At 32.9% G+C, this 25928-nt stretch overlaps 4 protein-coding genes across 4 annotated transcripts; 3 read left to right on the top strand and 1 right to left on the bottom strand.

The window, feature by feature from the left end:
• Window positions 1–3472: 3472 nt before the first annotated feature.
• Window positions 3473–6756, top strand: LOC115952234 (putative cyclin-D7-1). The gene is made up of 6 exons (XM_031069323.1): window positions 3473–3863; window positions 4243–4329; window positions 4416–4514; window positions 4597–4801; window positions 6147–6280; window positions 6365–6756. The coding sequence occupies exons 1-6, from the start codon at window positions 3612–3614 to the stop codon at window positions 6599–6601; spliced, it is 1014 nt and encodes a 337-aa protein (XP_030925183.1). The 5' UTR covers window positions 3473–3611; the 3' UTR covers window positions 6602–6756.
• A 1730-nt stretch (window positions 6757–8486) lies between these two features.
• On the top strand, window positions 8487–9355 carry LOC115953805 (light-harvesting complex-like protein OHP1, chloroplastic). The gene is made up of 3 exons (XM_031071604.1): window positions 8487–8715; window positions 8802–8924; window positions 9050–9355. Exons 1-3 carry the CDS (start codon window positions 8554–8556, stop codon window positions 9116–9118), a joined length of 354 nt encoding a protein of 117 aa, XP_030927464.1. The 5' UTR covers window positions 8487–8553; the 3' UTR covers window positions 9119–9355.
• Window positions 9356–9515: 160 nt separating this feature from the next.
• Window positions 9516–13825, bottom strand: LOC115951898. Its single transcript, XM_031069023.1, has 12 exons — window positions 13618–13825; window positions 13389–13515; window positions 13221–13294; window positions 13042–13088; window positions 12767–12914; window positions 12640–12684; window positions 12359–12563; window positions 12191–12252; window positions 11969–12069; window positions 10689–10743; window positions 10539–10586; window positions 9516–9975 (listed from the first exon to the last, which is right to left on the bottom strand). Exons 1-12 carry the CDS (start codon window positions 13823–13825, stop codon window positions 9797–9799), a joined length of 1299 nt encoding a protein of 432 aa, XP_030924883.1. The 3' UTR covers window positions 9516–9796.
• A 3747-nt stretch (window positions 13826–17572) lies between these two features.
• On the top strand, window positions 17573–18788 carry LOC115953944 (thaumatin-like protein). The gene is made up of 2 exons (XM_031071776.1): window positions 17573–17723; window positions 17822–18788. The coding sequence occupies exons 1-2, from the start codon at window positions 17660–17662 to the stop codon at window positions 18493–18495; spliced, it is 738 nt and encodes a 245-aa protein (XP_030927636.1). The 5' UTR covers window positions 17573–17659; the 3' UTR covers window positions 18496–18788.
• The last annotated feature ends 7140 nt before the right edge of the window (window positions 18789–25928 follow it).

Genomic DNA, 25928 nt, shown 5'->3' with positions numbered 1-25928 from the left:
TGTATAAGTGTTATATTGGAAAAATTGATGAGCGATGTAGATCTGTTTGTACTGCTTAGAGTACATCTTGAGTTATTATATGTGAATTTAAGTTTAAAATGCACTTCACGGCAAAAGGGTTTTCTTTTTTCTTTTTGAGATTTCATTGCACAACGATAACAGAATATATTTTACACACATATTTCAAGCTATACAAGTAAACAAACCTTCAAAAGGTAATAAAATTATAAAAACCAACAAATAACAACCAAGTGACCAACCAATTAGAGCAGTTAACTTTAGTATGATAAGAAAAATACCTAATAATTACAAAGCCTTCTGTTAAGCTTGGAACATCAGCATCTTTAACATACCATAGAAGGCCTCTCAAGATCTAACATCAGCATCACATCCCATACAGGTCAAGTCAAAGTATTTCTATCCATTTTATTTTTTAATGGATCATTTCATTTCAGAGATCTGTATAGCTTGCAAACAACTCTCCCAGTGTATCTACTTCTTGTGATCTTGCTTTTATGTATATGAGAGGTGGAAAGGAGTGGAATAGAAAGAATCTTTTATAAATTTTCCTTACATTCTTGTGTTTGGGAGTTTAATCATGGAAAGGTCATTTCCTTACTTAAAAGTTTAAGCAGTCATTCTTTCATTTTCCATAATTAAAAATTAAAAAATTTAAAAAAATAAAAAAAATAAAAAATAAAAATAAAAACCTTATTATATTTTCATTTTCCTCAAAGTTGGGAGGAATTGAAGGGAATGGAATGAAGTTTAATGAAGTTTAATGAAGTTTTGACTAAAATGCCTATAATGTTTTTTTTTTTTTTAACAAATTTCTTGTAATGTTTGCATGACAAAGTTTGGCTATAAACTTGGTTGTGTAGCCAATGATTACAACTCCTACTAAAAAAATTAATATGGTTACATATTTTGAAAATTTAACTATTAGATTGCATGTTATTTATGTTCTTATCATGCATATCAAATGTTATTTACTATTCAACTTATTTTTTATGTATAATTTTAAATTACAAAAATATAAAATTTAAATATTTAATTAATGACATAGCTATTGTAAGGACCGGATTTGGGTTTCTCATCCAAATGATGGATGGACTTAGGCCCAATGCAATGAATTTGTAAAGAATGGGTTGGAAAACTGGGTTTTAATGAATCGGTCCACAAATGTAGATTCAAATCACAAGAATATGTAAATGGACAAGTTTAATCTAAAGAAAACTGTTTTTGGCGTAGTTCGAGGAGATCAATTTTTGTAAATTGATTCTCAAGTTTGATTACAAGTTCAGTTCTTGGTTGTTACAATGTTTTCTTTTTTCTTTTCAATCCCCTTTTTTTCTCAGGGATCTCTTACATTATATATCTCCCTTTAAATGATCTTGGCCCTCCACTTGTCGATCGTCCAAGCCACCACTTGAGTGATTGTCCCATCGAACACCCTTGTCGGCTCTCTGTGAGTTGGAGTGATCAAGGCAGCACTGTTCAGAAGTCTTCTCCACATAAATGCGACCAGAGAATTAGTTGCAAAACATTTAATGTGATGGTAGCAACTTTTTCTTAAATATTTCTCAACTCCCACCTTGTTCTATACGTTCACAATACATATCCTTATCACCAGAGTTTCTTGGAATGTTACTCTGACCCCTTCTTTACTTAGCCAAGGAAATACTTCTCATCGGCTTACCTCTCCTAGTCTTTACAGCCATAGCTTGTTCGTGAAGTCTTTGGTCTTAATCCTTCCTTATTGTTGATCTATTCTCGGACCATTGTGCCTCCTCGGACAAGCCCAAAGCCCAATATATATCTGGGCCTGCATCCCCACAACTATTAATCTTTAATCTTTCGAAAATTTTGCAAATATGGAGAATATAAGAAAAAAATATAATCCAATTATGGATTTTTCAAAATTCACATGTAATAAAAAAATATTGAGTGAAGTTGTAGCCATTGGCTACAATCAAGTTTATAACTAAATTTTGTCCTCATTTGCAACACCTTACCTAATAATATCTCATTATTTTTTCTACACAATTTTTGTTGTTGAATCCTAGATCTTGTCTTGCACCAATGATCTATATTTTTAAGCCATTATCATGATAGTGGACCCTAATTGGTCAAATAAAAACTGGTGGTTCAACCAGTAAAAATCGAAAATCAAACACTTTTTTCGGTTCTTTAACTGTTCCAGTTTTCAAATTCATGAATTCATTTCATAACTCTCTTTTAAAACATCTAAAGAAGATGGCTTAGTATTATTTGATTCCATTTCTTTTTTTCATTATACTTATTTACTTTCATTCTATTCATTTCAATTACTTTATTATTTAATCATTTCATTCTATTCATAAGGATGTTGGGGGATAAAATTTATTTGTTCGTCAGTGGGCAACTTGTAGCTCGAATGGCACCTTTCCTTGCTCCTTTCCCATGTCACAGGTTCAAACTTCAAATTAACTCTCTTCCCAAAATAATTATAATAATAATAATAACAACAATAATAAATGCATAGCATATATTATACTATAGTTTGTGAAGTATAAAATAGAACACTAAGAATGAGACAAAATTTATTTTTTGTATAATACTAAATTTATTACAAAGTTTATCACAAAAATATTTATAAATTGACGTGATAATAAATATAATTTGTGTTGTTTTAACTCATAATAAATAAATTTGATTCTCAAAAAAAAAAAAAAACTCATAATAAATAATATCATAAATATTTTTTTTTTAATTTATGACATCAATTTATAAAACTTATTAAGACTCATGTGAGTTGTTTATAAGTTTCTAAGCTGGCCTCGCACACTACATCCATTGATGATATGAAAAATTGTAGTGGTAGCATTGACGTGGCAATTGATAGCAAAGCTATGCAGCCCCCACTCATGACAATGGAAACATAGTGTGAGCTGTGGTTTTTTAGTGGAGTTTGTAGTATATTTTTGTATTTAAATTCCTTTCTCTCTCCTTGTGAATGGGTTTGCTTCTCAAATAATATTATATGGTTAGCCAATTAATCTAGCCCCCGCGGCCTCATGATCATGACTTGAAGACGAAGACAACGTGGGTCCACACTGAACTGGAAAAGCGACATGTCGAAAGAAAGTGGGACCATTCATGAACTGAACTAACTACATGGGGTGATAGTTGGTCCTTCCCCATATTGAAGGGAGAGGAGCCATGTACAGTACATGCACAGCTGTCCTCGTGTTCTCACTCACGCAATAGTTTACGACCCTCAAATTAAAATAAATAAATAAACCATAATAGCCAGCCATAGCCATAGCATTTACCCCATTTCATGTGGGACGTGTCCCTCTTTTTATTTCCCGCTCTGCTTCTAACTACCCAAGTACCAACCCAACCCCACGTCCATGTATGGGCCATATATAACTTTCTTTCATTCCCTCTAATTTCTCGCATATGCTTTCCGTTTTGGTCATGTACGAAAAGCTAACCCTTATTGTTCTATGATTATCACGTCAATGTCATTTTCAATTTCATTGACAATGGTACACGTACATACATTCCCCCATTGAAGTTTGAACCGTAGATTACAAGTTTTTTTAAGAGTTCTTTCAAAAATCGGTATGGAAAGCTTGCTTTGTGATGAGTCGTGGCTATCTAGCCCAGCAACACCTATTCATCAACATGCAACTAAGCACCACAGTTCAGAGAGCTGCTATGGTTCGTTTTATACTACTAAGGAAGATTGTGAGCAGGCCCTTGCTATATACCTAGAGAAGGAGATGAGTTACATGCCTGAAGCTAGTTATATTGAGCATCTCCGGTCGAAAAATTTGATCTTTGCTAGATTTAGAGCTATTCAATGGCTTTTCAGGGTCAGTTCCCAGAGTACTGCTTCATGTTTTAATTTCTTTCTCCATTGGAAAAGTATCATCTCTATTGGACCCATTTTATGGTTCATATTAGATATTACAAATCTAAACATGTATCTAATATTGCATCATATAAAACTTTAATTACATGACAGTTTGTACAATACTATAAGATCAAGAAAATAAAATCTTAATCCTGAAATGAATTTTTATTTTTCATTTCAAATGGAAATGATTTGTTCTTGGTCTTAATGGATATGGCAGATTATGTATAGCTTCAAATCTTGATCTGCATTGAAAGAAAAATAGTATTGCTAAGTTATAAAAGGTTTTATTATTTGTTTACCAGTCTCACAATTTCCCTTGGGTTGTTTGTTTCCAGTCCAGAAGTCGCTTGAATCTCTCTTTTGAAACTGCTTTTCATGCTGCAAGTTATCTTGATCGATTCATATCTATGCATCAATGCAATGTAAGGAATACTCCTGGAAATATATAGATTTCTTCTTCGATAAAACAATATTTGGATTGAGTACTAAAATGTAACTTATTTTTAAGGGATGGGAACATTGGATGGTTGAATTGTTGTCTGTTGCGTGCTTATCTATTGCCTCCAAGTTCAGTGAAACCTGCACTCCTAGCTTGCATGAAATTCAGGTAACTCTTCTTGTTGTTGTGGTTGTTGGTGTTGTTGTTATTAAGAAATATAATTGATTGGCTTTTACTGTTGTAACTGAAGATGGAGAATTTGGACCATTCATTTCATCCAAGCACTATCCAACAGATGGAATTGAAGCTGTCAGAGGCACTAGGATGGCGCCTTGGCTCTACAACGGCTTATTCTTATGTTGAACTGTTGATGTGGAGTACTGACTCTTTGAAACCTCACCTCCATGAGGAATTTATTACCCGAGTAACCGAGTTACTTCTTGGGGCTATTTCAGGTATATGCATTATCTTCATATATTGTGTACTCAATAGGAGGCAAATGAGGGCTAATGCCATGGTTTAACTCTTCAAATTGCCAATTGTGCAGCTTTTACTTTTTATAGCTTACATGCATATAGTTATATAAGAAGAGGGCTTGTAAATTTTAGGGCTGACTCTTCCACTAGTACACTTCAAAACAATTGTCTTAAGGTCCCAAAGTGGAAGAAGCCCTCATAATTTTAATCTTAGAATAATCTAACGAAATATCTCATAATATACTTGAATATGTATATAGTTTTTAAAAGATGGCCTAATATGTCCTATTAAAAATATAAGAAACCCGGATACTCTTTTTTGTTCTCTTTTTCTCTCTAATTTGAAATCAGGAATTGCATCATTTACCCAAAAAAAAAGTTCTACCCATCAAAAGGCCCCATAATTTTGTCTTAATCTCAAATTGTTTTTTTAATCAAGATATTTATTGTGATATAAATAGTTTATATATACTTTAAGAATAAATTTTTAAAAGAAATTTTGCAATTAGAAAAAACACTTAAGTTGGATACTAAATATTCAAAACCATTAAAAATATTTTTCAAATGCATGTATTGCTTTTTATATTTTTATATTGACAATACTATAATTGTTTATGCAAAATAAGAAGTTTTTCGAAAATTAAGAATTATAAAATCCTATCTAAAATCGATTATGACTGGAACAAAAAAAGATTAGATTAGTCATATTATTACTTGAAAAGTATAGATTAACAAAACTTGAATGCATAAATTAGTTATTAATCTTTTATTTTAAACTAGAATGCAAAAATTGATTACACTCTCACTTAAACTTATCATCTTAAACCTCAAATCATATATATAGAACCATTAACCCTCATTAAATTTATCCATATATTTGCAAAACTTAAACTCTTGTCACTGGCAAATTTTAGCTGCTGCTGTCTATTTATATAGAAATTATCTCTTATGACCAAATTACTCATGTTATAAGCCAATGAGTGAATATCATTTGAAATGTTGGTAAGAACAACTTTTGATTAAAAGGAATATAAAATTAAATCACATAGCATTCATTTGACATGTTACCTAGGTAATTTGGTATGCTTGTTATGGGATATACTCTCTCCTATTTATATGCCTATTGCTTCCGGCCTTTACTTTAAGCTTTAAATTGCATCATGAAAGGCTGGCACAAAGTACTGTACACGTAAAAAAAGTTCCAATAGAAATGCCTCTTGCTGTGGAGCAAAGAAGTATTGCTTTATCCATGAATTTTCTCATGCTGAAGGTAGATCCTACTTGATTTGATTCCACTGATATTTAAACTCATCAAAACGTCCAGATTCAAAAGTGTTGGAATTTAGGCCAAGCGTTATTGCAGTATCTGCACTTTGGTGCAGTCTAGACGAGTTACACCCATCAACATTCGATGCCTACCTAACCTCTCTGACAAGACACTTCAATCAATCTCAAAAGGTAAAAATCTGGAAAAGAAAGAAGAAAAAAAATTCTAATTGAATGGAAAGTACTGTTTTATTGACAAGCTTCTCAATTTGATAGGATGATCTAGTGAGGTGCCATATGATCATGGAAGCTCAGCAGGTTGGTTCTTTGCAAAACTTGATAGATAATGATAATGGGAACTATTATGACTGCCCTTCAAGTCCCACCACAGTATTGCCGAAGCAGCCCATTGACATATGTGATTGCAGTTTTAATTTCTCTTTCTTGAAGATGCGTGGTCCAAATGTCAATCTCAATTCAAGTAGGAAGAAAAGAAAGAGAGAAGAAGACTAAAAATCAAATGGTTATCATGGTCTTTTATATGATTGTGATTGTTGTGCCAAGAAGAGTTAAAATTGTAAGATAATAATAATCATATAACAAAGGAATTTATATAATTCAATAGATAAATGACCACGGAAGCAGTTTGGTCATCTCCTTCTCCATGTACGCTGTCAACTTTGATAATAAGATATTATATTGATCCTTTCTTTTTTCTTTTCTTTTTTTTTTTAGAAATCAAGACTTTACCATTTTTTAAGACAAATTTTTACCAATTAAATTAAATTAGATTTCAACTATATCTTTATATATATATATATATATATATTGACCTAGTTAGATATATTGCTACATAAATACCTCACCCCTCCCCCCTCCCCCCTCCCCTGCCCCCAAAACTCATATCTAGGCCCCACATTCCCCATGCACTACCTAAGTCACCTAATTGTACATATATCTTTATACTTATGTTATTTAACCATAACTTAGTGGGTTAAATGTGCCCTTTTTATACATAAAGTCAATATATATATATATATATTTATTTGCATAAAGTTAATTAAATATTTTTATTCATTAGAAATTTAAATAAAAAGCTTTATCTATCCATAAGTATCAATTATAAATTTTTTTTTTTTTTAAATGTGACATTCAACAAATTATTCTATAATTTATAGTAGTTTTTATCTAAATCTCTATCATTAATATCTTTTTTTTAAAAAAATTAAAAACACTCTTTAATATTGTGTAAATGATATATGATATAAAAACTGACTTTTATATGTAACTTATATCCACTTTCCTACGTTCTCTTTTATCCGCCCAATCTTTCTCTCTTCTTAATCTTTTAAATCTAAAGAAAATTGTTTTAGTTATAAAAATCAAGAATGATATCAATAGATTCAATACATATCAGTGAAAATATCTGTTAGAAATACTGAATAATTGTATTGTATTTCTCAAGTGGTAACATATACATGAGTATCTTTACATAAAAGGTAGAAGTGTGCAATACAAGTATGTGCAATGTACAAGTGAGATAAATAAAGCGGGCTTAAACCCCACAAGCCCTATTACATGTTTACAATATCAAACTCTTTGAATATTGAAAGTATTGATCTAATAAATAATAAAAGTCAATATATAAATATATGTGAAAAATCAAAAGGGAAAAAAAATCAAATATGCTAATATCTCATTTTTTATGGATCAAAATCTTTGAAAATATTGGATCAGTAAAATATTAAATGATCATTTATTATAATTGATTGAAATAATTAATATTTTTTTATATTTAAAATTTTAATCTTAAGAGAATTGGTGCATATATGTTAATGTATATTGATGAAAAATTATATTTTTACATTTATTATTCATGTACACTTTACATTATAGACATATATGGTGTCCGTTTGTGATCCGCTTATTTTACTGAAATTGAAAATTTTTTACTAAAAATACTGTAAATAAAGGTAAAAATTAGCTGAAATAGTATACTAAGACTTATGAATAGTACCAAAAAGTGTAATGATACCATAAATAGTAACAAAAATAAGTTGAATAATAAAATAAGTTGAATAGTAAAATAAGTTGGCAAAAATAATCCATGCCAAACACACACATAATATTGTTCAAATTTGTATGTACAATAAATTTAAACATATAATTGTTCTAAATTAATGAAATTTTAAAGAAAAAAAAAAAACAATCCAGTGAATCTACCCTTTCAAATTTTAATTGTTAGGAGTGGGACCCAAGACAAGAGCAACGGGCTAGAAGAATCCTGCGCAGTACTCACCACAGTCCAGTCCAATATGAACGTGTATCAAAACTAGCCAGGAAAAATATATAAATAAATAAAAGTCATAAAGAGTAAAATAATAATAATAAAAAATAAAATAAAATATGAACAAGTAGATAAGGTGACTGAAGAGGCAATTGCTACGGTTGTAGAACCAAAACCAATGGCATCTTCATCTTCCATAATATCTTCTTCTCTCCTCCTTCCCTCCAGAGCTCCAATAAATCATCGAAACCAACAACTAACTCTTTTCAATAATCGTAATGCTACAAATTTCAAGAACCGGGTTTCCTTCAGAGTCCATGCTGCAAAGCTTCCTGCTGGAGTATGTTCTTCTTGCTTTTTGCTCTTAGTTTTCGTAGTAAAACATTATTCTATGTTACCTGAGGAAATGGGTTTTGGAAATTTCAGGTAGAACTTCCGAAAGCAGAGCCAAAATTCAGAGCCCCTTTTTTTGGTTTCACAAAGACAGCTGAAACTTGGAATTCTAGAGCTTGTATGATTGGACTTATTGGGACTTTCATTGTAGAATTGGTGAGTCATTTCTTTCTTTTGAACTTAACTGTCTTCTTGCTATTGTAATCCAAAACATGTTTTTTTTTTCTTTGTTTTCAGTTTTTTACCTAACTGTCACTCATTGTGGCGTTGTGTTTTTTCAGATAATAAAAAAGGGGATATTGCAGGTAATTGGTGTGGATATAGGCAAAGGTCTTGATATTCCACTGTGATCATTTAATCTGGATATATACATACATTCGTACATGTATATATATTTATATATGTATGCTTGAATGTATGTTACTCATGTGAGCAGTCTATTGTTCACTACAAGAGCTGCAATTGTAATTTAGCTCTGTATTGTACCTTTAAACAGTGTATTTGTATTTGATGTTTTGACTGAAAGTGTACCCTTAAATTTTACTGCGCGTACAATACAACTATGTATTAAACCTTTAAATCAGTAACCACTGGGGCTTAGAGCTCATCAATGATCAATCTGAGGTTCATTTTACTGGTAACCAGCTTGAATTAAGATCACCACACCAACTTTGCTATGGTATGTAGTATATGGACTTCAAAAGTATGCCATATATGAAATCAGAAAACAACACAGCCACCCAAAGGAACCAAAAAGAGATGATCAAACCCGAGAGTACTTGGATTTGTGCATCTGAAACTATTTAATTTCTGACCAAAATTTATATACAGGGGATTGTCCAAAGATCACATTATACAGATAATGTCTCTCTGCATATTCATTGAGGGATACATAATGTCATACATTTTTCTGACATGCTACAAAGGTGGTGTGTACGTGGGTTTGGACTGAATTTCCCAATTTCTTGGGCGTGATGTATCAAAACTGGAACCGCAAATTCCTGCTAGAAAATATGGAAAAAGATAAATTACAGCGCCCTGCAGATTCGAGCATCTATAACAGGCACTTTGGAAGATGGGTCTGATATTTCTAGTGCCTCAGCCAGTGACAGTCTGCAGTTCGTCCATGCAGCCTCAGCCCAACTCCTCATTTTCTCTCCTTGAGCCTTTCTATTCTGTTGGACACAAAGTGCTTCTGCATACCCACCTACATAATCAAAGAACTACATCAATGCAGAAATCCTGCTAAAAGTCAACATACCACATACCAAACCATAACAAATAAAACACATCGCGGGTGCAAGTGCGTGCACACACATTCTACTTAAATTTGGAGCATAGACACTACTCACAAGTCACAACTCTTGATGTGCATACATTTTGTCAGATACCATCCATGCCAAGGTGTATGCATGACAAACAAGCATCTCAGCCTCAGCAGAAATATGATATGCACTCTAATTTCCCTCCATCTCACAAATAGAACAGAATCAATAGATTCAACCAGTAAAACAAAAGTGACAAAAGCAGAGTCGCCATAAGTTTATAAACGTAATACATTCAGTTTTCAGAATATGAACAAATGCAAAAGGTAAACAAAGTCAATGTTCAGGTATATACATTGGTGTAACATATAGCAACATAAACATATGACTTTTGCGGGCCAACACTAATTCTTAACATGGCAATTACTCTGGTACAATCTATCTGTATGTTTATAAAGTTGATTAAAAATGTATATTGAGAATTATTCAGATGCTTAACCATTACCTCTTGCAAGGGCCACTACATCACTTCTACCAGCCTTTGTTTCTGTATCTACACAATCAAAGAGTAGGAACAAATGACAAAAAAAGGGAAGAAAAAAAAAAACCATCTAATTGAACATAAGGAGAGAAACCAAGGAGCTGCTCACTATACCATCAGTCTCCAATGGTGGAGCTTTCAGCAACTCTATTGCCTTTCTATAAAGTCCCTGACAACAATTTTAAAGTAATAAATTAGAAGACATCCTCCCATAAACTACCCCAATATAATTATAAACTTGAAAGAGAGGGGGGGGGGGGGTGGTGGTGTGAGGGAAAAAGTTGAAGGATGTAAAAGGAGGTTTTCTTTTGTTTGGTATGGTGGGAATGGGATAGGATGGAAAGATGGATGGGTGGGGATTTTCCACCAGAACCCACAAAAAACCATCCTCCCAATTTGGGAGGAAAACTTGAGAGAAATTTATTATTTTGACCCATTTTTTACTTTCTTTTTTTTTTTTTTTTTTTTTTTTTAAATGTTTGTTTTGACACCTGTTAAGAAGACAAGATAACCCTTTTAAAGAGAAAAAAAAAAAATTCTACAAAGAGTATGATTGGGAGAATTTTTCCTTTTTTTTGTGATGTGTTATTTTCATAAGATGTCATTGCATTTAATTCAGCTAATTAATTTTTTTATATATAAAATGGATAGGTAAAGAAATAAAAATAAAATAGAATAATATAATAAATGTGATGTAATCATCTATACTAATTTATATGATGCTATTATTTTTTTTTCTTATACAAGAATAGAAAAAATTTAAATTTTTTATATACTCATAAAAAAAGTTACTTCTTATAGTAAAAATAAATTTATAGAAATTACCTTTCCCTTCTTCTCCCTTTTCCTCGACCAAACACACAACAACAACCAAAAAAAAAAAAAAAAGAGAGAGAGCATATCTCTAATTTCTATTCTTTCACGTTTCCATTCTCTCTACCAAACACATGAGGGAAAACTGAAACCTTTTTCCATCCTTCCTACATTTTCTATCCTCTCACTTTTCATCCTATCAACCAACGAAGAATCAATAAATAGATAAAGAAATATGCCAGAGAATCTAAAGACTAGATTAGTGGGTTGACCAATGAATAAGTTATAGGGTTGACCACTAGGTAAACTAGTCTCATCACCAGATTGTCTTACTGAAATTATCTTTCTTATTCACCATAAAGCTAAGTATCAATAAACCATCTTATTAGAGGGAAAAAAGAGTAATTAACCGTGACCTTCACTTACTGAATTCATTCAATATCCTAAAATCATTGAAATCAAATTACTTATGTGTGGCCACAAATTAGCAAGTTCAATTAAGAGCCAGTGAATGAAATAATAAATGTTAAAATTTCAAAGTTTGCCAAAATAGATAAATTTGGTCAGGTACAAGTTCTGACCTCTTGAATCATAAGAGAACTTGATCGCTCCTGCCTTGCTTTATGCCGAAACATAAGTGCTAAGCAAGTTAAGATAACCCCAACCTTCGGATGATGAGAGCCTGTATCAAACAAATAAAACCACAAGACATATCAAGATATCATTTCAGAGATAGATGCAATTATAAAATGCAAAGTATTTGTATGTCACATGATTAACTACAAAAGGCCGAAGTAACATACCAAAATGACCTTCTGTTTTTGATAATGCCCTTGTCAATATGTCCTCTGCATCACCAAAGTTCCTAAAAGAACATAATAGATTAAAGGTGTAATACCAAAGGGAGAAAAGAAAAAGGGAAAAAGAAAAGCTAAGGAGTAAGGAAAGATATACAAGTAAGCTGAGCCTACCCCATGTGTGCCTCAAGCTGTCCTAAAGCACAAGTGGCTGCCAACAATACTTCCTCTGAGGACATATTACAAGCTGCAAAGGCATGCATATCACTAAAATCTTTATTCTCAGATGCCCCTTGAATTACTTTTTTGTATACCTCTTTTGCCAATGAAAAGTTCTGTGTGGCATGCAAGAGTTCTCCATATGATAGAGCAACACTACCTAGAAATCAAAACATCAATGGCTCAATGCACTTCACTATAATCTCTTCCACAATGACTAATTCCATGAATCTCACCAATGCTTCCTTCATTGTTCCCACATCCTTTCAAAAATGTCTCCGCTGAAGTAAAACAGCTAATTATTCAGTCATTGAGGAAAACTCTTAAAACAACAAAAAAGAGGAAACCAAGGGCTCGACATACCTAATTCCAGATTACCATGTACAAGCTCAACCAGCCCTTTAGCTGCTTTAGCACGAGCACTTAAGACCACAGGGTTTCCACCACCAGTTTTCGGTTCTTCTTTCTCAACCTCTAAGCATTTATCTGCGATCACTGATGAAGCATCATCCTATACAAGAAGAACCACCTCCAGATAAACCAAAAATCTCAAAACTCAAAAAATAATAATAATAATAATAATGAAAATAAATGAATAAATGTATAAAACATTGAAATGGGTAGTTGTAAATACTGACCTGCCCCAACTCTAGATGAAGACCAACAAGAGCTTCCATTGCAGCAACTATATCAAAGACCCAAATATCATTTCTACTCAATACCCATTTCATCATTGGAATCCAATTTCACAAACTCACTTAGAAATGCAGAGAAAATTCATATTAAGGTCATAAATTTTCTTTCTTTCTTTTCTTACCTCTAACACCTAAAGAGGATTGCCTTAATTCTGCAATTCCCTGAAGTTTCTCAATTGCTTCATCAAAATTCCCTCTGAAACCATCAAATTCAAACTATTACAATATATTCATGAATGTACCTATTGACTACCAAAGAGAAATAAATAAAAGAAGAGAAAAAGAAAAACCTTTCAGAGCATAAGGTAGACATGGCCAACAAGACCAAACCCCTTGAATTCTCAGCATCTTGGCCCTCACTCAACTGAGTGGAAAGGCATTGCTCCAATACCAGAAGACCTTGTCCGTACGATTCCTCTACAAAATGCACAAAATTCAAAAACAATAAAATTTTTTTTATCATAAAAAAAAAAGTTTGTGAAATTTTAAAATATAAATAAAAATGGATTAGAGAAGAACCTGATTTTTGGGACCTAGCATGAGAGAGAGCGTAACTGATCATCTGAATAGCAACTGGGTTCGCATCTGGGCCGTTAGTTCCCTCATGGAGTAATCTGAACGGTGGTGATGGACAGAGAAGGCTAGGTGTATGGGAGCTGGGAACCAGTCTGGCGGATCGAACGGCGGAGCTGGTGGCTCTAGAGAGCTTAGCTGCGACGCGAATCATCGTGTGTTGCTGCTAAACCCTGCGACTGTAGAAGGGGTTTTCTGAGAGGAGTAAAAATATAGAAAACAATATAATATTGTTTTCTGTGTTTTGGTTTTGTCTTCAGGGAACGTGGTCACTCACTGGAAAAATCTGGATTTAAAATTAAACAAAACAAAAATAAGTTCATTCATGTTCATGTTCATGTTCCCAAAAGAAAATTTACAAATTAATATTATTTTAATAGTAATTATTCGAATTACTATTTTTTTGAAACTATTTTGGAATTTTTTATTTTCCTGAAAATACGACTTTATGTGTTAAATTTGTGTTTTTAAATTTTCAATTAAATTTCAACAAAGGCAACTTATAGTTTTAAATCATATTATAAAATCACGATTTTTAATGTCTAAATGTAAAAAAATTGACAATTTTAAACAAAATGTCTGGTCCTCAAATAACTTCAAAATGGTATCAATTTATATAAGTAATATTAAAAATATATTACTTTGTAAAATTTGCCGAAATCTGAGTATGAGATTTGATGGTTGATAAGTATATATGATATTATATATTTATTTATATATAAAAAAATATATATTTATATTGACTTGAGGTTGAATTGTGTAAGTTTATAAATAAGTGGTATCAAATTATTATTTGTAACTTATTTATAATAGAAATAGTTTATTTTTTTAGAAGAATATAAATAGTCTATTTGTAGTTCACAAACAAAAACCATTTATTTTTGTATTTAGAGCCTTAACCTTATTGTATTATACTTGTACTTCATTCCTTTTAATTGTACAACACTTATACATCAACCTTATATACTTTTATAACATCAATATACTAAGAAATTCAAATAATATAATTTCAACTATAATTCAGTTATTAATATATTAGCATGGAATTGTGAAATAGCAAAAATAAATAAAGTATATTGTTTATGAAAAATAATTAGTTTGTCAAGTAGCTAGTAAACAAAATCAAGTTTGTTTGACAAAAAATGAACCAAACTTTAATATATAATTTAGCTTGGTGATAAGCTCTTGCTCGCCTCATGTTCGAAATAAACTTTAAATGAACACTTCTAAACTTTTAATATTTGGTTCTTCTCAACTCATTTACAACCCTATTTATGAGACAACCGGAGGTAATCCTCAAGATTTTTTATTTATTTTTAACAGGAGGGTGAAAATTTAATTTTTGTTTGTTAATTAATAATGTAGGGTCCTTAGGCCCAAAAGTGCATTATCTATTCATATGTTGGGCCTATGGCCCAAGCCGAGGACAAAGATTTGCCCATGGAAGAGATGTATTCGTCAGCGGAAATTACACTGATGAATAAATGGTGGGGTTTAGTCCTAAAGCTTTGGAAAGTTTGCCGAGGACGAAAACTTCCTCGGTCGAGCATGGCCGAGGTCCTGGGAAACGGATTGACAGAAAAGATGGCAATCCCTGAAATTCGTTTGGGGTGGACAAGCACGACAGAGAGATGAGATAAAGATGAACCCCAAAATATCTAGGGAGAAAACTGCTAACTCCGCATTAAATGCACTGCAGCAAATCCCTGGTCGCGTTAATGTGGAAGTGATGCCTGAACAGTGTATTTCAATCTAACAACTACTGCTTGAAGACTTATGAGAAGGACTGATGGAACAATTATCAACCCTAACCATCTAGCATATAGGTGGACGGTTGAGATGAAGGGAGAAGAGAGTGAAAGAAGAGGAGAAAGAACAATAATGGAGATCAGAAATTAGAGAGAAAAAAAATATTGTAACAATCCACAATCAAATCTGTAACACTTCCTTAGAACAATATATTAGAACTATTGTCCTCGGATTTTGTCGAGGACGTTCTTTCTTCACTTTATAATAGTCCATGTTTATCTTTTTATCATCAAGCCTATCTATAATGCTATCTGATGAACTAAAACCCAGTGTTTTAACTCATTCCTCTACAAATTCATTGTTGTGGGCCTCTTGGGCCAAAGCCCATCCACATGCTGGGCTAGGAACCCAAGTTCGGGTCCTTACAAATAATTATTTCCTTTTACACTGAATTGGAAAAGATTAGAGAGGATTGAAGGCAGGGATGTAATTGTTCCTTGTTTGGATATGGGCATATGGATTATACAACAAAAGCTAATTCTCTCTCTCTCTCTCAATAGACCAACACTTGAGCCATTACGTGCTTAAGGAAGTCCTCTAAAATGAATTATCTGGATTTTTTATATTAATTACTGTTAATCATGGTGTTAATTATTAAGATGCATGGATACAGACACGGGTACAGGTACAAGCACAGATACGATACAACGATACGAGCAATTTTTAAAAATTATAACATAATATGGCAGATTGGACACTGTTATGACAAGGATATAACATGAATATGGTATTCCAAATGAAATCTCCGTACGTCCTAGTGCTTATTGCTTAAACTGCACAATTATTTACGACTGCAACCCTTGTATACCTCATGTTTAAGCAATAACACATCGATCACACTCTTGCCAGTTGCCACTTCCCTTATGCTGTTCTGCATGTGGATTCCATTGAGTTCCTTTCAATTCGTTGAGTCTTCCAAAACAACAGGGCGGCTGATAAGTTTGGCTAAACTGATATGCAATAATTTTTGCAATCTGACTGAGCGAATATGTGTACATGAAGTTTAATTCTCTTATCTTTTTTTTTTTTCTTTTTTTTTTTTGAGAAAACGATTGGCTCTTAAATATTTTTCACTTTTGACTTTGAGTGGCATATCCTCATTATCAGTTTTTGTCTATTCTAATTTTGTCTCTGACAAGCTTCATCTCAGCAAAATGTACTCCCAGTATAACTTTCTGTTTAGTTGCACTACTTTGAGGAGAGAGAGAGTAAGTCTTGCTTATGCTACAAGGATGAGAAAGTAAGAAGTATTATTCTGATCCGTGAATTAAGTCTTGCTTTTTCCTATTTTATACTAGCAAAAGCGCAATCTACTCTGTTTTCCATTCTGGGTCTATTGTAACAAAAATAAACAATCGCTTTTTTAAGTTTCTTAAGTCTTTTTATAAAGTGCCATTTGGATTGTCAGAAATTGCTTACACTACCACCGCACAATAGTCACTTTATAAGTACAAAGTTCTTATGAGGTGTGGTAGGTAAGTGCCAGGGGTCAAGTTTCTAAGAAAGCATTACACACATATGCACATAACAAAATAATTTTAAAAAATATTTTTAAAAAAACTTACACTTGCTTCCAATGGTGAAGATAAGAAGAAAATTGACATGGTATTGGTAGCGTTTGATAATTGAAAATATATAGCAGGGGGAGAATAGTTTCCAAATTTTCAGTAGGTATATTGGCAAAATTTATTGCCAATAACACAGAGTATCCAAAGAATTCAACATCTGAAATCGGACTCAACCACTAGGAACATAATAATGTTAATGATGAAGTAGACATGTAGGAAGACTCAGTGATCATGTTAGAGACAGACATACATAGTATTTTACTCTTTTATTTTAAAGTAAAAGAATCATAAAGACTAAAGAGACATGATTTACACATAGTTTCTCCTAAAGAGAGAGGACACCCTCCAATGGAAGCAATGCATATATGCCTTTTATAGTGAAAGTAAAAGTAGCAAGAGAACACTGAAAGAAAAGCTAGCAGAAGAGAGTGATACACAGTCAGCAATAGTTGATGAGGAAGTTCTCTCTCCACAAACCGTTTCACTTAAAAAGGTAACGGTTGTCCAAACCAATCCCACATTGTGGTCAAATATTTGGAAGTACCTTACGTCCCTTTCCTCTCCTTACACAATCATCACCTCCTAAATCAAATTAAGGCAAAAACGTAACAATGCCAACTTCCCAATTTCTCTTACCTCTTCTCCTCTATCTAATGGCAACTCTCTCCTCCACATGTAATTCTTCTTGTTCTTTCTTAATTTGTTTATGTTACTTTTTGTACTTTGTCCAATATTCATAGACTCATTCATTTTGGTTAATTTTGTGGTTGCAGATGGGGCACAACTCATTCTAGTCAACAATTGCAATGAGAGTGTATGGCCCGCTATACTTGGTGGTGCAGGGCAGCCCACACCTAAAGATGGAGGTTTCCATCTGGGCAGTGGCGAGGAAGCTGTCATGGATATGAATGAAAAGTGGTCAGGAAGGATTTGGGGCAGGCAAGGTTGTTCCTTCGATGATAATGGAAAAGGCTCATGTGACACTGGGGATTGCTTTGGCCAATTACAATGCAAGGGAAAAGGTGGTATTCCACCAGCAACCGTGGTCGAAATGACACTCGGGACCTCTAATTCGCCTTTACATTACTATGATGTGAGTTTGGTTGATGGCTTCAATTTGCCTGTATCAATGAAACCTGTTGGTGGTGGTGTCGGGTGTGGTGTTGCGTCATGTGAGATTGATTTGAACATTTGCTGCCCTTCAGCATTGGAGGTGAAGATAGGAGGCAAGGTGGTGGGATGTAAGAGTGCCTGCTTGGCCATGCAATCGGCTAAGTATTGCTGCACAGGGGACTATGCTAACCCAAAGACTTGCAAACCTACTCTATTTGCACATCTCTTTAAGGCTATTTGCCCCAAGGCTTATAGTTATGCTTTTGATGACTCTACCAGCCTCAACAAATGCAGGGCTTCACGGTATGTTATCACTTTCTGCCCTCCCTCGTAAGGAATGAAGAAGGAAACTAAGGGTGCTATCACACTCTACAAGGAAGTTAATGGCATCAAGAAAGAATTAATGTCCTTGTGATTTTTACTATAGTTTTTATTTGAATTATCGTTGGATATATGTCTTTAATTATATGTTTATTAGCTGATAGGATTAAGGGATCTCCTTTACAAGGATTTGTTAGAAGCAAATGGAGGATGGGTTAAGAAATATATGGATCTTGTTGCTAGGTAACTGAGTGTATGTAATAACAGGTCTAGTGCATTTCCAGTTCAATGCGTTGAGTTGATTTTGGGAATATTGAGTAATGATTGTTTACTTGTTTGTACGTTTGGATAGGGTGATGAGGAGAGGAGGAGGTGTAAATATGCTAAAATTAGTATATTTACAAGATGCTCTTCTCTTCTCCATCTATCCTATCTAAACATAGGGTAAAACTAGTAGAAATTAATTAGATACAAGATGGACAGACAAGTGGGAACGGACAAGTTTTGATTTCATATAACCTGCATACAATGTCTCACTTTAGTTCAGTGGTTTTCGGCATGTTAAAATCTTCACCTAAATCATTCATTACCCAAAAAAAAATCTTGACATAGAAGTCTTTTCCTTCTCTGTCAAGCTGTCGAATTTTATTTTCCCCCCTTTTTGAACAACCATTGGCCACCTTAAAATTTCCTGGAGAAAGTCCTCAACTATCTCTCATATGTTCTTTATCTAACCATTCTGAAAATTTTACACAATTATTTTAGAGAATATGTTACCGGCTTTTATATCTGAACCAAATAACTCACATTAAGTTACTAGCTTTTATATCTAAGCTGTAGTACCCGAATGCTACTAGTACAGTTGTACATCCCATAAATGATTTACATTTTACCAAGAAAAAAAAAATCAAAGAGAGCCTTATAAGAGAAGCCACATGTTTGTTTAAGAACTAGCTGAATGAAAAACCATAAAGAACAAAATGCTCAGCTATATGTCACAATCTGTGAGTTCGTGATAGTGGAACTAGACTACCCCACTGATGTGCAGGCCAAGAAACCAAGATAAGTATTGGCTGTATTGCTAAAAAAAAGGCTGAAATCATGGTGGACCTTTCTTGTACCTGCTTCTCATAAGAATATGTGATGACAGAAACCTGTCAAACTTATTGAAGGACATTCTCAAAATAAAGTATATACGAGTGTTTTCTGAGCCAGTGGGAACAGAAGAGTAATAAGGACAAAAGAACAGATTCCAGTAATGCATTCCAAATGTGACTTGTAATAAGACTACAATGCATTCCAATGTTCTATAGACTCTGCTCCAACTTGTGGATGTCACATCCATGAACAATCAATCATCTCAAAAGGCTATCAGAAACATGAAACAGACAACCCACATTAGCAATTTTGCAGCAGGATTGAAATGAAACACATCCCACTACCTATTATCAAAGATTTATAGAAACAGTTTCTGATGAATAGCAAAAATTTCTGCAATTCAAATAAAGGGAGCTCCATAAGTCCAAACAGAATGACAGCTTCATGCATCAAATGCCACCTCGGGTAACACCATTAAAAACAAAAGAATTAACGCATTTAAGAATGGTTAAGCCTAATAATATCCTTTGGAAGACCATGATATCCAACATCCTTAACCATCTTGATTGACTGTGAGCTCCCATAATTGACCTATTCTTAGTTAAATCAACTGATTGAAACAGGACCAAAATTCTAAAGTTCAACCAATGGAAACAACAAACTACTTGTACAGGAATCTGATTCAGCTATAAATGCTAAAAACATGGTGATTTAGGAGATTTACCACCAACATCAAACTTTAGTTTATACAAGCTAAATATCCAGCAGAGCTGAACCACTTCAATCCCTAATTCCTTTGTGTTAGTGAAGGCAAAAGATTAGGAAGCAGCCGTAAATTATTAACCATGGATTTTGTGGGGGCAATTCATTAGTTGGTGGAGCAGTAAAAAACTGGCATGAGTGGTTCATAATTAACCAAAGTATATATTATTGCCGACTGCGAATTTGAAATAGGTTTGAAAGGAATCTGTTTGGACTTTGGAGCTTAACTGGGTATTTGACAGAAAGGACACCTTCAAAAATTTACAAACTTTTAAAAATATTTTAATTTATATGGAAAATCTCATATGCATATAAAATAATATTACTTTGCATGAAAAGTATTTAACATGCCAATAACATGACCAAAATTTCATGATTGTCATGATTATTGGGTATTAGTACAAAGAAATCAATCAATTTACATCTAAGGTTTGTTAAAAGAAAAATACAAATACCAAATTGATGGTATTGCAAAGAAGTAGTCATCACTAGCCAATTATTATTGGGATATTGGAAGAAACTAATAATACTTTCAAAAGTGTGGATAATAAACAAAAATTGTGGAGAAAAAACAAATTAGAGTTGTGAATTTCACAAGTTTGGAGTGAAATGATGGACTTACGACTAAGGTGTAATTTTCAATTTTGGTTTTAGTGTTAAAAAACAGATAAAAATTGTTCTATGTGTGGATATGTGGGAGATTATGCGGTTAATATTAATAATGTAGGATCTTGGATTCTTGATTCACAAATATTAAACTCTTGAGGCACATTTACAATTTTTTTTCCAAAATAATCTAAAGTTCGGAAAATCTCCAAAGGTGATTTTTCATTTTTTTTTTTTTTTTCTTTCTTGTAATTTCAGTTTTCTATGATAAATTAGAATTGCAATTGCACATAATATGTTGAATTAGTCTCTCTTGAATTTCGTGTTTATTTTCAGTGTTCAGAGCATTGCCTATATGGTTCGATCATCAGGAGGTCACATTGGCCACTTATTACCGCAATAGAGAGTACAAAGAGCTGAAATTTTGGATCAAGTTCATGCGACACAACTTCGCAGATTGGAACAAAGCCAAGAAGAAATTGGTGAAAGTGAGGCTGAATTTGCCTGTTGGATTGAACACGTCAAAGAGGTTGGTGGTGAAGAATGGACTGGACGTGACAGTCGTGATGAAAAAGTTCAGGCAAAGAACAGAGGTTGGATCAAGAAGAGGAGGGCTCCTCTGTACAATGTGGAGAGGGGATACTTGTTGGTAGAAGAGGGACTTGATTGGCAAGTGGCAAATATGTGCTTGTTTGCCATTTCACTCCATCGGTCCCTAAACATGCTAGCAACGATAGTGCCTATCGGTGATATGGATGACTTCCTCTCCCTAGATTCATGCCATCTTTCCCTTGACAGAAAGTGTTTCAATTGGGTTGAATTTTTATTGGTCTAATGTAAGACGATACTGTTGAAGACAAACAAAACGACACCATGCATTTAAAAAATAAAAAACCACAATTACTATCATAAGATTCAGACCTTTTTTATAACAGAGAGTGGGGGACCTTTATAAAGTGGGTGATGGTCTTTTGTAATGGGCCTGCTGAAGATGTTCCTTAGAGCAGTAGTGAATCATATCTTCAGGGGAGGTAATATGTGTGCAGATAGTTTAGCTAAAATTAGAGTTGAGCAACCCATAGATTTTATTATTTTTTATGAACAAACTTCTATGGTGGGACCGTTGCTAGCTTTTGAAAAAGTTGGGTTGTTTTGTAATAGACTTAATTTGCGGAGTTTAACCAAAAATAAATAGTCTTTTGTAATGGGCCTTAAGCCTAGATTTGGGCTAGTCAAACAATTGGAATAGTAACTTTAATGTATATGTACTTCTATTATTAATAGGAATATTACTAGGTTTTTTTTTTTTTTAGGGTCAGGAATATTATTACTTTATTAGGTTAAATGAAAAGTAAAATATAAATTATAAAGTGTACATTGTGGGTAAAAATGTGGCTAATGTTTGCTAAAAGTGGCTAACATTTGCCACATTTGTTTCCTACATTGTACACTTTATACCATTCATGTGAACTAATAATTGTTGTTATTAATATATGCTGTTTGTCAACTTACATTACATTTATACCACATTTTATACATTGAATGAAGATTACAATAGGATAGTTATTACTATCAATAAAAGATGTTGTAATGAAATAACTATTTATATTCAAAAATATTGTAAAATTAATTTCTAAAAATGAAAATTTTGTAAAAAATGATATATATATATATATATATATATACACACACACGTGTGTGTGGGGGGGGGGGACTTTGTATTTTTTGAAATATATTAGTTTAAAATTTAGGTAAAGATAACATTTTGGGGTCACTTTTAATTTAGTCTCTACAGTTTAGTAGTGGTCAATTTGCTTCATGTTATTTTCAATTTGTAATCAATTCTATCCATACCATCAACTCAATAACAGAAAATGCCTTTGTGGCACATAGCGTGCCCACCTAGCACAGCACCTAAACCACATGATCACACCTAAATCAACCAAAACCACCCACAAAATAGAGTAACCACACCGCCTTGCAAGTGGAGGTGAAAAAAAACGCACAACACAATTCTATGATGCGTGTGTTTCTATATTAAGAAAACTGCACCATATATTATATAGTAATATTATTATAAAAGAAGAGTTATTTCACACTAAAAAACTTGTTGGAATACTCTTAATCAACCCAAAACAAAGGAAAAAATAGATTTAGGTTGGGCCAATCCAACCAAAAATTTTGAAAAATGTCTCAATCCAAAACCTACCAAACCACATCATGATACATCACACTAAACCGCACCACACAACATATGTGACCGCAAAATTAAGGTGTGGTGCAACAATAAAATTGGTCAAAAGCCACATTGAACCACACCATGAACACACTTAGTTCAAACCCAGGTGGCCTCTAAAATAATAATAATAATAACTTTTAGTCAACATTAAAAAAAATAACACCATCATTTAATAAACAAATAAAAGACAAAAAAAAAAAAAAATTATAACTAATCAAGGTATGGTTGCAAACTAATGATTTGGTTTGGTAACAAATTGCCTGGTTCCCATATTAGGGACAAGGAAATCAACTAATTCAATTCAATACTTTTTCTTGCTCGACTTATTGGTAAGACAAGGCTATTAAGTGTTGAATCATACGTACTCGCTTCAATGCCGAAAAGGCCGTACTCGACAACACCTCCTCGTGCTCTAATCGGTACTTAAAGAACTTGGCAGTGGCAATGGCTGTGGCAAGCTGGCAATGAAGTAGAAGACCCCGGAATAACTACTTGATTTTATCCCACCTCTTCCTCATCCTCCCTAAAATATTCTTCAAAGTCACCCAATCTATGACAAGGAGGGACGGGCCCCAGGAAGGGCCCAGGGCCCCCCCCCCCCCCCCCCCGGGGTGGAAAAAAAATTATATTAGGTATATTTTCAGCCCAAAAAAATTATATTTAGGCCCCTCTTCTAAGTAGCTTGGCCCGTTTCCCGTCCAAAATCATTAGCCCAACTCAATCTAGTCCAACCCAAACTCATGTAAATCCTCGACCCAAAATATATGGATGCTTATTTGTTGATACTTTCTCGATGCTTATTTAGAGTTCTTTTTTTAGAAATGTTTTGTCCACAATATTTTCACAAAAAATTTTAAGTGTCAAGTTATTACTGGCTATTTTTAGTGGATAAATAAGGAATTTCAGTAGTTTGTTCAAATTAAAAACAATGACAATCACCTAGGAATTGCTGTGAACATGGTGTGGATATAATATGCATTTTTTTACCCCCCCCCCCCCCTCCCTCGAAAACCCCCTAATTTGAAATCCTAAATCCATCACTGATGACAAGGACAACCCAGATCTAGGCAACTACAAGTCTACAATCCCAGATCTAACAAGAAGAGAAACTTAACAAAATTTTGAGATTTATATGAGACAAATTCAACCACCACCTTATTTGTCTCATTTTGTTGTTGAAGATTCGATGAAATGAGAGATTGATTATTTGTTTTATTTTCAATGGATTGTGTATTATGTGTTTGGTTGCCAAGAAAAAGTAAGAAAAAATTGCAAAGTAAGTTTTTTTCTTTCTCCAAATCTTTTTTTTTTTTCATATAGATTCTTATGTGGAATTTTTTAAATATCAGATAAATTTTTTTATTATTATTTTAGAAGCCAGGTAAGTTTAAGTGTGCCAGCTTTGCACATTATGTGCCACATAGGCAATCAGGGCCGGCTGAACAATTGATGCAATCGCCTAAGACCCCCAAATCAAAGAAGGCCCCACTTGTAAAAAAAAATGTATATATATCTATATGTTTTAATAACAAAAAATAAATAATTAATTAAGTACTTTATTGGTCAATAAAATACATTAAAAATGTCTCATTGTATCCTAAAATGCAAAAGATTAAAAAAGGAAAAAACAAAAATAGTCAAACTTCAACTGACAAAATTAAATTTTTAGGAGACAAATTCATTAACTCATTCTTGAAATATGCTAAAATCAAAATTAATACTAGACAAATTTATTAATAATACAACATAATTGTCTTGAAATATGCTAAAATAGAGATTATAAATTTCTAAAACAAAAGAAAAAATCTCTTATCTCTCTATCTCTCTGCCTCTCCATCTATATTCTTACCTTTATTTTCTTCATCTTGATTCTTGATCTTTTCCTGTAAGCTCAATCTAGCTTGAAATCATTCTTTGTTCATTCCCTTCAATTCACAATAAATTCAAAATTGAAGAAGGATGGCGTAGGTTGTGGGCATAGCAGAGGTAACCTTCTCTCCCTTTCTATCTTTCCGAAAATTAAGATTGCGGAGTTTTTTTTTTTATTCAATTTAAATATTTTAAATTATTTTTTTTTAATCTACTTCACTGCTTGATTGGTAGGACAACACGTCTTGCACAAGCTACACAACCCACAGCACTACACAATGACAGTGCGCACTGCACACAAGCTGTGGGCTGTGCAGAAAAGACTGTACAGTGCACACAGCACTGCACAATCTACCCACAGGCCACAGCACATCACAGCTAGCCCCACCACACACTAATTAATAATTTATCACATCTTTTTGTTTTTTTAAATGCAAACTCTTACTTTATCAATTATTATAAATTACCACACGAATTAATAATTTAATGTATATCACATCAACTCATTTGTATTATAATGAAACTAATTTATTGAACCATGTAATAAATTAATTTTTATTTATGTAGGTTTAGAATTTAAAGTGGTCACGGTTTTAGAAAAATTGCAATAACTAGGTTCTATTATTCTATACTTTAAATTTTATTTTTAGTTAAATTATCATTTTTAATTATAAATTGTGTTTTAGCCATAAGGTCTACTATGTCACAAGAAATATTAAGTGGATTAATCATATTATCAATTGAAAAAGAAATGATAGAGTAACTTAAGTACAAAAACTTAATTAGTAATTTTGCATCTCAAAAGGCAAGAAAAATAGTTTTTAAAAAAAAAAAATTCAATAAATATTATTTAATAAATATTTAAATATAAA

Source organism: Quercus lobata, chromosome 7 (assembly GCF_001633185.2).
Source record: "Quercus lobata isolate SW786 chromosome 7, ValleyOak3.0 Primary Assembly, whole genome shotgun sequence".
Classification (NCBI taxonomy): Eukaryota; Viridiplantae; Streptophyta; class Magnoliopsida; order Fagales; family Fagaceae; genus Quercus; species Quercus lobata.
Note: the sequence above shows the minus strand (reverse complement) of the source record. Positions and strands in the feature narration are given on the sequence as shown.

What these genes read in the sequence shown, in the direction of transcription:
- LOC115953805 (XM_031071604.1), top strand. Translation starts at nt 8,554, where the DNA reads ATGGCATCTTCATCTTCCATAATATCTTCTTCTCTCCTCCTTCCCTCC. An exon ending in CTGCAAAGCTTCCTGCTGGA is followed by an intron (nt 8,716 to 8,801) that starts GTATGTTCTTCT and finishes TGGAAATTTCAG; the next exon opens with GTAGAACTTCCGAAAGCAGA. An exon ending in GGACTTTCATTGTAGAATTG is followed by an intron (nt 8,925 to 9,049) that starts GTGAGTCATTTC and finishes GTGTTTTTTCAG; the next exon opens with ATAATAAAAAAGGGGATATT.
- LOC115953944 (XM_031071776.1), top strand. Translation starts at nt 17,660, where the DNA reads ATGCCAACTTCCCAATTTCTCTTACCTCTTCTCCTCTATCTAATGGCA. An exon ending in GGCAACTCTCTCCTCCACAT is followed by an intron (nt 17,724 to 17,821) that starts GTAATTCTTCTT and finishes TTGTGGTTGCAG; the next exon opens with ATGGGGCACAACTCATTCTA.
- LOC115952234 (XM_031069323.1), top strand. Translation starts at nt 3,612, where the DNA reads ATGGAAAGCTTGCTTTGTGATGAGTCGTGGCTATCTAGCCCAGCAACA. An exon ending in CTAGCTTGCATGAAATTCAG is followed by an intron (nt 4,515 to 4,596) that starts GTAACTCTTCTT and finishes TTGTAACTGAAG; the next exon opens with ATGGAGAATTTGGACCATTC. An exon ending in ACTTCTTGGGGCTATTTCAG is followed by an intron (nt 4,802 to 6,146) that starts GTATATGCATTA and finishes CAAAACGTCCAG; the next exon opens with ATTCAAAAGTGTTGGAATTT.
- LOC115951898 (XM_031069023.1), bottom strand. Translation starts at nt 13,825, where the DNA reads ATGATTCGCGTCGCAGCTAAGCTCTCTAGAGCCACCAGCTCCGCCGTT. An exon ending in CAGCTTGAGGCACACATGGG is followed by an intron (nt 12,253 to 12,358) that starts GTAGGCTCAGCT and finishes ATGTTCTTTTAG; the next exon opens with GAACTTTGGTGATGCAGAGG. An exon ending in TCCACCATTGGAGACTGATG is followed by an intron (nt 10,587 to 10,688) that starts GTATAGTGAGCA and finishes TTGATTGTGTAG; the next exon opens with ATACAGAAACAAAGGCTGGT.